At 38.0% G+C, this 13434-nt stretch overlaps 1 protein-coding gene across 1 annotated transcript in view; it reads left to right on the plus strand.

Moving 5' to 3' along the window:
* Window positions 1–294: 294 nt before the first annotated feature.
* LOC127578670 (brefeldin A-inhibited guanine nucleotide-exchange protein 2-like) overlaps window positions 295–13434 on the plus strand; it is a 69771-nt gene continuing 56631 nt past the window's right edge. Inside the window, exons 1-5 of the mRNA XM_052030934.1 lie at window positions 295–518; window positions 8994–9024; window positions 9431–9563; window positions 10847–10990; window positions 12718–12897. Of these exons, the coding sequence (XP_051886894.1) occupies window positions 395–518; window positions 8994–9024; window positions 9431–9563; window positions 10847–10990; window positions 12718–12897 (612 nt within the window). The 5' untranslated portion in view covers window positions 295–394. The remainder of the gene's footprint in view (window positions 519–8993; window positions 9025–9430; window positions 9564–10846; window positions 10991–12717; window positions 12898–13434) is intronic.

Raw genomic sequence — 13434 nt, forward strand, 5'->3', positions numbered from 1 at the left:
GGTTTAACAAAATATCGGCTTATCTCACTGAAAATAAGTGACAGCTGAATGGTTCAATTGTGACAATACTTCCCGTTGCGTGTGTGGAAAATAACTGACCTTGATTCTGAGTCCCGGACAGCGATGGGTTGCGGCGGCTCTGACAGAGGACGGTTGGTGTTGGCGCCCCTGAGGGACAAGGTACGGAGCGGCGGCGGCGGCGAGTGACAGGACGCCCGGACGACTCCCCGCCTGACACCTTGCAATGACAACTGCGCCTGCGGGCCTCGGGTCACGGGGGGGGTGTCGCCGTGTCACGTGGTCACCCGCAAGTATGGCGGCGCCTGAGGATTAGGAGGAGTCGGTCGCTCGCCGTTCTCCTGGTGTCTCCGCCGCCGCCGACGGCCAGCAAAACATGCGCGAGGACAGCAAAACCAAAAACATGTTCTTGACTCGCGCTCTGGAGAAAATCCTAGCTGACAAGGATGTGAGGAAAACCCAGCACTCCCAGCTCCGCAAAGCCTGTGAGGTGGCTCTGGGTGAGTTTTCAGGTGTGCCGACGGGGGTCGGGGGTGGTCCTGCAGAGTGCCGGGTTTATGGTGTACTCACCTGCTCCCTGATCACTCTGCCCCATCGTGTCAGTGGGATTCGTCTGGATGGCCGCAGGACCTGTGTGGCTGTGGTAATGGAGTGGGAAGGCCTTTTGAGAGTTCCCTTTCCACTTCCGCTGTTAAAACTGAGTAGACAAGGTAGTACCAAGAGCGGTTAGATTTGAAGCAACAATTCATTACGAGTACCTGCAGGCCTTAGCGAGATTTGACTTGACATGTCGTAGCCAATTGTTGTTCATCTGCTTTTGCCCTTTTGTGCATGGAAGAAGTTGATAAATTATATGAAATGCCACTGATTTTGATTTGCTAATTTTGAATTCACACTGATGAGTATCACTTCAGGGTCCCATCTGGCTTTCAAGGCTGAGTCCTGTTTTATTTCATGTTTCTGGGATGTGGATGTCTCTCAGTACTAATATTTATTGTCCATCTCTCATTGCTTCCAAACTGATGAAGCAGTCAACCACATTAGTAGGTTTCAAGTCGCGTAAATGGCAGTTGTCCTTCCTTGAAAGATACTAGAGAACATAATAGGTTTTTGATAATTTGGTGGTTTCGTGGTTATATTGCTAACATTCACTTTGTTACATTTTAGATCTAAATTTCTCTAAGTTCTCTTTACTTACTTACCCTTATTTTTGTGAAATATTACACAAAATCCACAACAACTGTCTCAGCAAGTTGTTCAGTGTGGTTTCTTTGAGAGTTTGGATTTTCTTGGTTTTGTGACAGCTCCAAACTGAGCTGTGATACAAGAAGAATATTGAGGTGAGATGTAAGTTATCCTGGTGATTATTTAACTATGTGGAAAGCATACAGTCTTGTAATTGACTTGAGCAGTGAAATTGTATTAAAAAATGCAAATGTTGCAAATCAGACAAATAGAGAATGTTGGAAATGCTCAGCAGGTCAGGCAGCATCTGTGAAGAGAACAAGTAAATATTTAAGCATGCTGATCTTTCATGAAAACTAGGAACAAGTTAGAAATCACAGACATTTTAAGTTGCAGGAATGCAGAACTGTGCAGAGAACCAAATGAATACCATTGGTAATAGGCATATGAAGAGTGAATCATGCAAGTACTGCTGGATGGAAAAAGGATGGTGAAGACTTTGTCTATACCTCAGCAGCATTTAATTTCAATTAACTATTGCAATACTGTCATTCTTCACTAGAGATCTTTTAACCATCTATGTCATGAGCTTAACTGCTCAAGTTTAATTTCTAACATCATTGTCTTAGTTTTGCTGTTTGTATCATTACACAACTAGTTACTAGAACATCATCTTTTTGTTTGAGTGGGAGTCATTTGATGCACTTCCATGCCAATAGTTTCCAGCTTGTCAATCATTATTTTTAATCGTACTGCATAAGTGTAATGCTTATGCTCATCTGTATGTCCAGATTCCACCAAAACACAGTAATGTTATTCAAGCTCTCTTGAAGCCCTGTAGGTCATCTTACTTCCTCTCTTTCAATATTGGCATGCACTTGGGTTTTTACTCCTCCTTAGATTTGCAAACAATGAAGTGATTCTCCTGTGGACAAGGATAGGCTATATAGTTTCAGTTTTTATTCACTAAATACAAACAATAACTTTTTGCTAATGACCCCACCTTTATAAAATGCCCACCAACTTAACTTAATTACTTTCAAAAAGTTTTGTTTCTGTATCTCAAGTTTCAGTGATTTTATGATTAGATTTTGGTTACACTTTTATCTTAGTTGTAGCTTTTCCCATGATTTTTCTATTTGTCTTTCAATGATAATCACCTTGGTGATCAAGTTTAACTTTATTTGAAATAGAGTTCATTCAGGTGATGGTTCATCACCTAACGTATACACTTGTCTGTTTGAATACAACTTGATTTCCTTAGTGTCAAAAAAAGAATGTATTTTGGCCTTTGAATTTGACAACTGAATATCCACAACCCTATGATACCTCCCTATCCTGACATTATAACATATTTATATTTTTTTCAAACAAGAGGAAACATTTTCTTAGCATATATACTGTTGGTCCTTGTTAAAATCTTGTACATCTCAGTGAAGTACCACCTCATCTCTGGAATCAATGTGCTGAATCTTGACTGCACCACCACCAAGGCAAGTATATCACAGCATTGCATATGGAGTCCAGAAGTCTGACCATAGCCTTGTAGAATCAATGCAAGGTGCCCCTATTCTTGTTCTCTAAACACTTGTAATAAAGTGTGTTAAAGGTAAGATGCTATTAAATTAGAAAGAGTGCAGAAAAGATTTACCAGGATGTTGCCTGGACTTGGAGGCTTGAGTTACAAGGAGAGGTTGTGTTGACTTGGACTTTATTCTCTGCAATGTTGGGTGACCTGATAGTGGTATATAAGATCATGAGGGGCATAGACAGGCACATGGTCTTTTTCTTAGGGAGGAACTGCTGAAAACAAGAAGGCATAGGTTTAAGATCAGAGGTGAGAGGTTTCAAACGGATATCAGGGACAAACGGATATCAGGGACATCTTCATGAAAAGGGTGGTTCGTATTTGGAATGAGCTTCCAGAATTAGTGGTTTAGGCAGGCACATGAGCAACGTTTAAAAGCTATCTAGATAAGTACATGGACAGGGGAGGTTGAGAGGGCTTTGGGCCAACATGGGCAAATGAGACCAGCTCGCTAGTCAGCACAGTCAGCAGGGATGAGTTGGGCTGAAGGGCCTTTTTCCACACTGTAAGACTCTGACTCTAAACACTAACCTTCCTATTAATTCATGTACCTGCATGCTATCTTCACGCTTCCTCTGTACAGCAACTCACTGAGTTCTCGCCATTTTAAAAGAAACTTCTTATTCACTGCAACAAAGTGTATAGCTTATTTTTCTACGTGAGATTCCATCTGCCGCATTTAATTAACATGTTTGTATCATATTGCATGTTTGTTTTTCAAACTGGCATTGTTAATTCATGAAGTTGAATATTTGATTTCATGTCTGTTCATCCAATTTAGTGTTAGTTGTCAATTGTGGAGGTCCAGGACTTGACTCCAGTGGCATCTCTTAAGTACACACATGGCGACCTGAAAATGATACCTTTACAACAACTGTAGTTTCTTTCCTTTACTTGCTTCTCTGTCCATGATATCTTTTCCCAACTTTGAATCTTTATATTATCTAATGGCCTTTTGTGTGGTCATGCCTTTGGAAAATCAAGGTGCACTATTTCCAGTTTTCCCTTTGCAAGTTCAACTGTTAAAAATAATTATTTTTGTCAGGCAATACTTTTGCCTTTTTTTAAAAAAAAGTGACTCAGTTTAACCATGTTATAATTTTTAAGTTCCAAGTAACCAATCATGTCCTTAATCATGTATTCTAGCCTTCTGTTGATGATCACTGTCCTATTAACTGAATGACTTGGTTCCCCTCTATTTCTGCTACATTTGCTGCATCTTCTGCAGTGAGGACATTGAAAGTAAAAAAAAATTGCTTATACTTTCTGGCATTATCTGTATTTAACTTCTATTTCTCTTTTTTATTTGGTTGTAGAAGTTCTCAGAATTTTAAAAGATTAAGTTCTCATAACTTGTTTCTGATCCATTTTTGTTTGGTGATTTATAACTGTTTTAAGTTCTTCCAATCCTCTTGCTTGTTATTCTTGCCAATGTTACAAGCTTTAAATCTATTACAATCCTTATTTCAGCACATTTGGATCATTTTTGTGGAGTTTTTCCTCAATGGAATATAAAGAAAACATCTTTCTGAATATTTTGTTTACCTACTGATAAATCTTTCAAACCGATTTCCCAATCTTTCGGAGCCAATGTACCTCTTATGCTTGTGTAACTGGCACTGAGTTCAGGACCTTTGATCGATGTCTCTCTCAAACTGCGTAGAAAACGTGATCATATATTTAATCACTTCTCCTGAGGAGAGTAAATTAATTGTCTCCTTCTGCAACCCATGATCCAAGGCTGTTGTCTCATTGGTTTCTTGATGTGTTTCAGAAAACTGTCCCAAATGCTTTGTTTTTATTATAAACTACTGATGCCAATTTCACCTGCCCAGTTTTGATGAAGGTTTAATTCATCCATAATTATTACCTCTTCCACAAGATTTTCTTAAGAGTTGATTTAATTCTCTCCAATGTTAATACTGCTTAGAGCAAGTGACATAACACTGCTAACTGTAGTCTTATTTTGTCCCTTGTTTTTCCTTATCTTCCCCTACACTAATTAGTTTTCTTCCGATTCTCGTCATTTTTCATTACAATTATTGCAACATACTTTAAGCATACCCCCACCACATACAACACCTTTTCCACCTTGTCTGTCCATTCTGAAAGTCAAATACCTTATTCCTATTTTTATCGTAGTTTGACCAATTCTCTCTAATAGCTATTAATTCAAATCTATTCTTCTTGATTTGTACTGTTTGTTCATTATGTTATAAACCTTTGTGCATTCTGATACATCATTAATTTTTGTGTTTTTATCTTTTTCCTCCTTCAGTTGATATTGTTTCCTGAACTTCTATGACTTTGTACACACTGTCCCTTCCTCTCTCACTCGCTTATTACCCAAACTGCTACTTTGCTCTCTGATCCTTTTCTTTGTCTTCAAATCTAGAATCACTCTTATTCCCATCCCACTTCCTTACTATTTTAAAGTCCTTTAAAGTCCTTCCTGCTGTCTTAATTATCTAATTGGCCAGATTAGCTTGCTCTTATTAAACTTTGTTCCCAGTCTTTATGTTTCTTTAATGTGAAGACATTTTAAAAAACATTTTATTTTCCCATTTCTATTTCATTTTGTTATTTATCCCCTGCCTCTTTAAGACCAAGATTCACTTTTGTTGCTATTTTTATATTTATTGTTTCACTCTCATAACTTTTCATTTGGGTGTCATTTGTTGGTTTTTAAGACTCTCCCAACCTTGAGCACATAAAGCTACCTCTTTTGAGTCTAATTTGATCTTCAGTCTTCTGAGCTAGCAACTTGACATAAATCCCAAGCCGTTTGAGAATAAGGAAATATTTCTTTATTTGCCATTGTTTTATCTATTGGAATTTATTTTAATCAAGTTTACATTTCATACAGATATAATGAATTCAAGCCTCTAATTTTCAACTTAAGTTTTGTCACTCTCAAATTCAGTATCAGAATATGATAAATGTTAGTTTTTCCCTTGGGTATCTCTTATTACAAAATTGCTAGTTAACCTTGCCTCATCTCATAAGATGAGATCCAGTAATGTAACTTGTTCGTTATATTGGTTATGTAATTGGCGAATTTATTCTGTCAGTTTGTCCTCCAAATTACTTTGGGCAATTTAATTTGCCTGGTGTATCTGAAGATTAGAGTCCTTCACAATATTTGTTTTAAGCTGTGAGTATTTCTTGATTAATAATCGTCAGCGGTGTTGCTGCTGTTGGGATGCCAATAAACATTCTCAGTCCTTTCTCTTCTCCCATACTTATTCTGCTTCCTGTACTTTTGAGTCGCGCTTGGAGCTGCAAAGAAAACTGATTTGCTCAGTTCTGAGGCACGTGGCTTGGGTAAAAATCCTGGAGTTTACGACCATTTTGGATCCCAAGCAGAACTGTATTCCTATTTCTACCTGTGATGTTGGTTTCTAGGTGGGCCACAACAGTTGGATGTCTCCTCCTCTTCAAGATTCCAGGGACCTGTCCTTTGGATTGGTAGGCTACGTAACTTGTGATTGCATCTGTGAAGACAAAATAAACCACTAGCACTACTGTCTTGCTTTTCACTTCCCACACTTGGGTCACCTCCTGAATTCTGTTGCTTGATCAGATGGCCCATTTCCCTTGAGGTTTCGCTCTCATTCATAGAGGGAATTGACATGTCCGTACAATGGGGTCAAACCCTGATGCTCCTGCACACAAGGTCCTGATAGCTGTTTGACTTGCAGTTACTTTCACCCTCCTTGACCATTCACCTAAACTCAAACGGATTATCGCGTGAGTGTGCTTACCTCCTTAATCAATCAGTTGAAGTGTTATTTCCAATCTGCAATGGAACATCAATGTTTGCATCTTAGACTCCACCTCGCCATGAGGATAAGTTTCCCAAGATGTGCACATTTAATGCAGATGTGATTGTTGAAGATTTTGTTGTTCTTCACCAATCCCCAAATGAAGTAGTTACAAAACCTGCAATTCCTATCCAAGGATATTGTCAATATTTACCTCATTTTTTTGTTTTTATTAACTAATCAATTCATCTACTTGCAGTTATTAATTTAAATAAGAAATTATGATTCCTCCCTCTTGATTTATATCTCTGCTCTTATTGAGCAAAGAAATACCAACCAATTACCAATTTGTTATCCTGTTATTTCCAATCATGATTATTATTAAGAAGCTGCTTTTTTATTATGTTTTCGTTCTGTGCCTGAATCCCTCGTATGTTCTTCTGGCTCTCAGATTCTGGGTCAGGTCTGCCAAAGTTGTCTTCAATCTTAGACACTGTGTCTCTATTGTTTAACTCTGACTGGTTCGCCTCTCTGCCCACCTGTTGCAAATCAACCCATGCTGAAAACTTGTGTTTCTTGCGTATGCCAGAATGTAATAGAACAGTTTGTGCTCCACCAGTTTGCACATTGATTGTCCATGCACATTATGGCTGCCTTGGTTAAGATACCAGAGGGTGACTGGATCTCCTGCAAATCTATCCAAGTGAGAAGTTGCGGTCTTGAGGGAAGGAAATTAGTGACCAGGAATTGGTCTGCATTGAGAACATTTGTTTTGAACACATTAATTTTTGGTGCTGTTATTTCCATGATTAATAAAGTTCATTTGTATTTTCCATGATGATGACTAATGGAAAACATTTGTCAAAGATGATACAGTTTCAGATTTTGAAATGAGTAGCTGTGCACCACATTGCCATTTCCATTTAAACCATTCCTTGGTTGACTGGCTTGATATTGTTCTGGATAAGCTTATTTTTAAACAGAAACAAAATACTGCTAATGCTGAAAATCAAAATATCCACAAAATGCTGGAAATCCTTAGGTTAGGTGGCATCGAAGGAGAAAGCAGAGTTGAGGTTTCTGATTGATAACTGAAATAGGAAAAGGTTATTTGTGAAAGACTAAGTAAATACAAAAGCAAGGCAGAGATAGTGAAGAAAGAACAGGGAATACAAGAGGATGCAAAATCAGAGAGATTAAAGAATCAAAGGGATGTAGATTCTATTTTCCACTTTTCTCCTATTGCCTTTTCCAGACGAGAACCGAGACTAGATTCCTGTTTTCCTGCCTTCCACCCTAACAGTTCTTGCATTTCACTTCTGCCACTTCAGCAAATGTCATGCCTTGCACTTAAACATTCTGAAGGCCCTCTTCTCCTCCTTATGACACTTCGTGACAATGAACAGGAGGTAAAGTGCCTTGCCTTGTATTTCTTCCGTCTTCATTCTTTCAGTCCTGAAACACCTCATCCAGGTGAAACACTTCCTTATTTATAGTTCCCTAAATTTATTATGATATTCCTCATATGTGATGTGACCTCAACATTGAGGAAAGCATTTGTAGTTTGGGCAAAGGCTTTGTGAAGCATAAGTCCACAAGCATGACTTCAACCTTCCAGTCACCTGTCTCTTAAATTTTTTGCTGCCTTCCTTTCTTTTGTCTCTTGCACCGTTCCAGTATAGCTTCAAGAGAATATGGGAAAAGGTTCCTCTTTCTTTGATTAAGCTGTTTGCAGCTTTGATCTTAATCTGTAGACTGCAGAAATAACCATTCTTCGGTTTTTCAATTGATAGAGATTTTGCCATTCCCATTGAAAGCTTATGCAGTGAATTTTGTTTCTTAATAACTTGCTGTTCCTTGCATTGTTGTCCCTTTTGTAACTTAATCTCTCATTGCCTTCCAAACTTTCACAAACCTTCTCCCTCAATTTCACCTGTCTCCTGAATTTGCTTAAATTAGTGTTTTATTTCCTCACTTTTGCACCAAAGATATAAGGTCATTGGGGTGTTTTCTCTCCATTCCTGATCTGTTAAGTTTTGTACATAATTTTCAGCTCTCTGTACTGTGACAACATATGACATGCTACAGATAGTTGACTTATTTGTGTTTGTTTCCACCAGTGATCTTTTTGACCCAAAATATTTGTCGATAAGTCGAAATGTAGTAATTTCTATAATTGTCAGTGTGGCATTGGTAACTACTCTTATTGAACATGGCATGTAGTACTGACTTATTTGCATGTGACTTTGTAAAATTTGCATTTGTTGTACAGTTTAGAAGAAACTTAGATCATTTAGCTAAATTTAGCAAGGTACAGAGTGGTGATACTTTCATAGTACTAATTCAATTCCTGCATTGAAAACACTACATAGTTGAAGAATGTATATTGTATCACCTTAAATTTGTAACTCAGCTTGCTTTTCTTTTTCTTTCAACAGAGGAAATAAAAATTGAGATAGAAAAACAAAGGTAGGACATGCCACTGTTGTTCCTAAAGGTTGAAATGTATCTTTGTTAGCTGCTCCCTAGAGATGAGAATGTTGGTTAGCAGCTTTTCTAAATGTGATCAAACATAGTCAGTTTTATGTGCTTTGAATTGGATTTAAAATTGTTTTAAAAAATATATTGATGTGAAACATCTTGTTTGGCATTGGTATCAGTCAAATTTACATTGAAACTTTGTAGGATTTTTCTTATATATCATAAGTGTCATTATGCAAATTGCTGTTAAATAATTAGCTGTGCTTCAGTGATGAAAGCAAAGTAATTTTTAATTTTCCAGTAAACACACAGAAGATATTGCTACATTTGCAAGTACTCTTCATCTGTTTCTTAAAACCTCTTGTTTTTTTAAAATTCTCCTTTCCTCTTTTAGAGCTGGAGATAAAAATGTTTCTACAACACCCAAAGCAAACTTCATTGAGGCTGATAAATACTTTCTTCCATTTGAGCTGGCTTGTCAATCAAAATCCCCTCGAATCGTTAGCACGTCTTTGGATTGCCTGCAGGTACGTTAATTTGACCAAATGTCCTAAATATTAATGCAAATAATATGCAAGTTGCAATTCTCCTTTCCTGTTTTCATACTTTATCATTTCCTTCACTAAAAAAAAGTTTCCCTGGTCATTTAAAAAAAATGCTGTTATCCAGTAGGTCCACATTCCTGTGGCAGTCAATTATTAAAACAATTGCAATGAAGTGCAACAATGTCTTATTTATCATCTCTGCAAGATTGAAATTGAATACTGAAAACAACAGTCTGTTTAACCTACTGTGTGACTAGCTATCCTCAACAGTTTCATATATTTAAATGGATGTAACAAACTAAGACTGTGGGTTGATCTCAATAAGAATGTTTGTTTTTAAGTTCCTGAATTAAGATAGAGGCATGGTGGTTAGTGGAAAAAGCTTGCACTTGTATAGCGCCTTTCCTTTTTTTTCCATCACCACCAAGAGATTTACTGTTGGTTCCAAGAGGCCAAAACTTGAAATCTTTCCCAGCTCATCTAATCTAGTCTTTTTTAAACCCACCTTGAATCATTTAAGCATCACAAAATGTCTGTTATTCAGTGCCTGTTTCCTCAATTATCTTGTTGTGACTTGGGATGTTTATCTACATTGTTGTGATTCTCTTAATGTTTTTCACTGTGTTATCTTCTTTCTCACTTAGGTTCTTCGTTCCTTGTAGCTTTGGTAACTTTAACTCCCTTTCAGCCTTTCTCTGTTCAAGCAATGTTTTTCCCTATCATGCAGAGGAGAAATAAAATAAATTTTTGAACTGAACAGCATCAGGTTGTCTTGTAAGGAGAAGCTGGAGCTCTGACAGATCTGCAAGACAGCAGAGCACGGTTGTATCTTGAGGTTAACAACTGAGACCACACAATTGTCACACATGCATGTGGCTTTGGTCTCCTTCACAAGCTGATCATATTTGGAATGGGCAGGTCATGATTAATGCACAGAAAGATCGCTGGAACCGACAGCTGTGAAATCACTGCATTGACCCTTGATTACCAAACAGCAATCAGGTTATTCTGGGAGCACGTAGTGAAGACTTTAGTTCGCCCCCCTTCCGCCCCCCCCCCCCCCCCCCCCAAAGCATTTCTCAACTTCACAAACAAGAAAAATATACCTGATCCTTTCATCTGCATATAATGGGGATGCTGTAAAGTTGTCATCTCATTGCTCTTTTGTGTTTTGCTGTATTGGCATATAATGTACCTTTTATTTATCTCATTTTTTTTTTACTAAACAGTAGGTCCTTGTTGGTCCTTGTTACTTTTTTTTATAGAAGCTATTAGCTTATGGACATATCACTGGTAATGCCCCTGACAGCTCAACTGGAAAGAGGCTAATTGATAGGATCATTGAAACAATTTGTGGATGTTTTCAAGGAACTCAAACAGATGAAGGCGTGCAACTTCAGATAATTAAGGTATGTTTGTGTTATAATTGATATGCACAGATTCTGTCCTGTACATAGATGAAGAAATACACAGTAATAGATATAAACTCATTATCTTCAGTTGTTTAAATCTCTGCAATTATTACATCTTGTATGCAGCTTGGTGCAGGTAGCTGCGTTTGTTATCTTTGAGTTGCTAGTATACCTAAAGCAGTTTAACTATGTGGAAATTTTTTTTAAGACTCTCTAATCCTCATTTTCATCCTCCCATTCTGAGTTCCAATTTGGTTTTGTTAATAGCAGTCTCAACTTCTGAGTCAATTGTGGTCATATAATGAAGCATAGATTGCTTCTATTTACTCTGATCTGATTCTGAAATATTGAGTGGAACAAAGTGCAATGTGAAATATTGTGGAAGGTGTGTTAAACAGGAAGCTTCACTCTGTTGGGTGTCTGTGGCAGCAAATGCTAGCACTGGTACTGGAGCAGATAATTCTGCTTTTCCCAACTATATTTTTTGTCCTGAATAAGATTAACTGATGATGAGTGAAATTCCATCTACTGTTAGAATTAACACTAGGCTATTATGTTGTGACTGTGCGATTATTACATCTTATCTGCAGCTTGGTGCAGGTAGCTGCGTTTGTTGTCTTTGAATTGCTGTTTGGTCAGACTTGGCGCTCTGGCAGTGATGGGAATATGTTTTGACCAGCTAAAGGAAGTATGTATATGGAGGGCCACGATACAGATCTCTGTATACATGGGTTGTTCTACTTGTGGGCTTTGCTCCCTTAATTATAGAATAAATTGTGACTTGCTCCCTGGCAGCATTCTGACATGGTTGAAGTCCCTATGAATTGCACATTCATCATCACTCTTGTTGATACTCCATCTTGTCAAAGACAAATTCCTGTTAATTTTAATAAATTTTGTTGAAATCTTCCTCCTTCATTTTAGTATAATAGGAAATGCAGGTGCAGAAAGTAAAATGTATAGATTACTGCCTTTTGAAGAAGATTACTTTCCCTGTTAAAGGCACAGACTTTAAGAGCTAACTAGCGGTTCCCAAATGAATAGGATGACCTGCAAATTTTGACACTTTCCTGACATTCGCTTCTGAGCATTGCAGTGTTAAATTACAGAACATGCTGGAAAATAGGGGCACCGATGATCTCTTGCTCTGCTCTGCTCTTGGACTCCTCATTGGAGCCAGGGGCATTTAGCCTTTTAAATGTCTCTGATTAAATGTCTGGGGGAGGGACTTTAGGATGTGAGCTTGGGGCCTGGTCACCTCTTATGGCCTGCAGCACTTTTGGGATGGTTGCAGAATCAACACCTCCGTTGTTTAGAGCCATGCAATCATAAAGGATATGTGTGGTCATTGGGATGACAAGGATTGGGAAGAGGGAGGGGATAGTACAGGCAGCAGAATGGATTAACAGTCCGGCCCAATGTTTTTTTTTAAAGTTGTTTTAACAATTGCACCATTTTTATTGTAATTAGCTCAATGTGAGTTGTGGTGCGATTCTTGAATATCTGTACTGCCATGTCATTTGCGTACGTGGGAAATGCTAAATTGTACAGAGCTCAGTCCCATAAAATCTGCTGATGCTATCTTGAAGAGCAGGTGGGTGTCACTATTGTTGCATTGTGAAGTTTATCCATGTTTGCAAAATAATCTAGAAATAATGAAGTTAATGGGATTATACAATTTAAGCAGACGTTATTGCTCATTAACTTGCTGCTCATTATTTCAGGCACTGCTCACTGCTGTGACTTCATCTCACATTGAAATCCATGAAGGAACAATCTTGCAGACGGTCCGGACATGCTACAATATTTACCTTGCTAGTAAAAATCTGATCAATCAAACTACGGCAAAAGCTACTCTTACACAAATGCTCAATGTCATATTTACAAAGATGGAAAACCAAGTGGTATGTATTTAATATTCACTGAGGGCTGTGCCTTTTTTTTAAGCCAAGCCATTTTGTGACTGTGCACTTGGTTTGACTCGTGGCTTTTATTAAGTTAGCTGATGTTGTGTTTGGCTTCTTTGGCTTAATGCTAAATGAATATCAGCTGCCGGTGCTGGGAATTTGAAATAAAAACAGAAAATACTTGGAAAGCTCAGTGGGACAGGCAGCATCTATGGAAAGAGGAACAATTAATGATCATTCTTCCACAGATGCTGTCTAACTTGCTATATTTTTTTAGCATTTTCTATTTTGGTTTAATGCTCCTCTGTGTGGGGAGTGGGGATTAGCTGTAGTTGTTTTCTTGAGCACTACATGGTCAATTGTGCTGCAACAATCACATGTTAAGGAATCTGTTGGGGCAGAGCTTCAGTCCTGGTGATAATTTCACTGTTGTCTTTCTCTTTCTTCCCCACACTCCCTACCAGTATCCAATACCTACCCACTGAGAACAGAGGCAAAAAATTCCATTTGCATCTTGAAACTGTTAACTCTAAA

This window comes from Pristis pectinata, chromosome 16, assembly GCF_009764475.1.
Source record: "Pristis pectinata isolate sPriPec2 chromosome 16, sPriPec2.1.pri, whole genome shotgun sequence".
Taxonomy (NCBI): Eukaryota; Metazoa; Chordata; class Chondrichthyes; order Rhinopristiformes; family Pristidae; genus Pristis; species Pristis pectinata.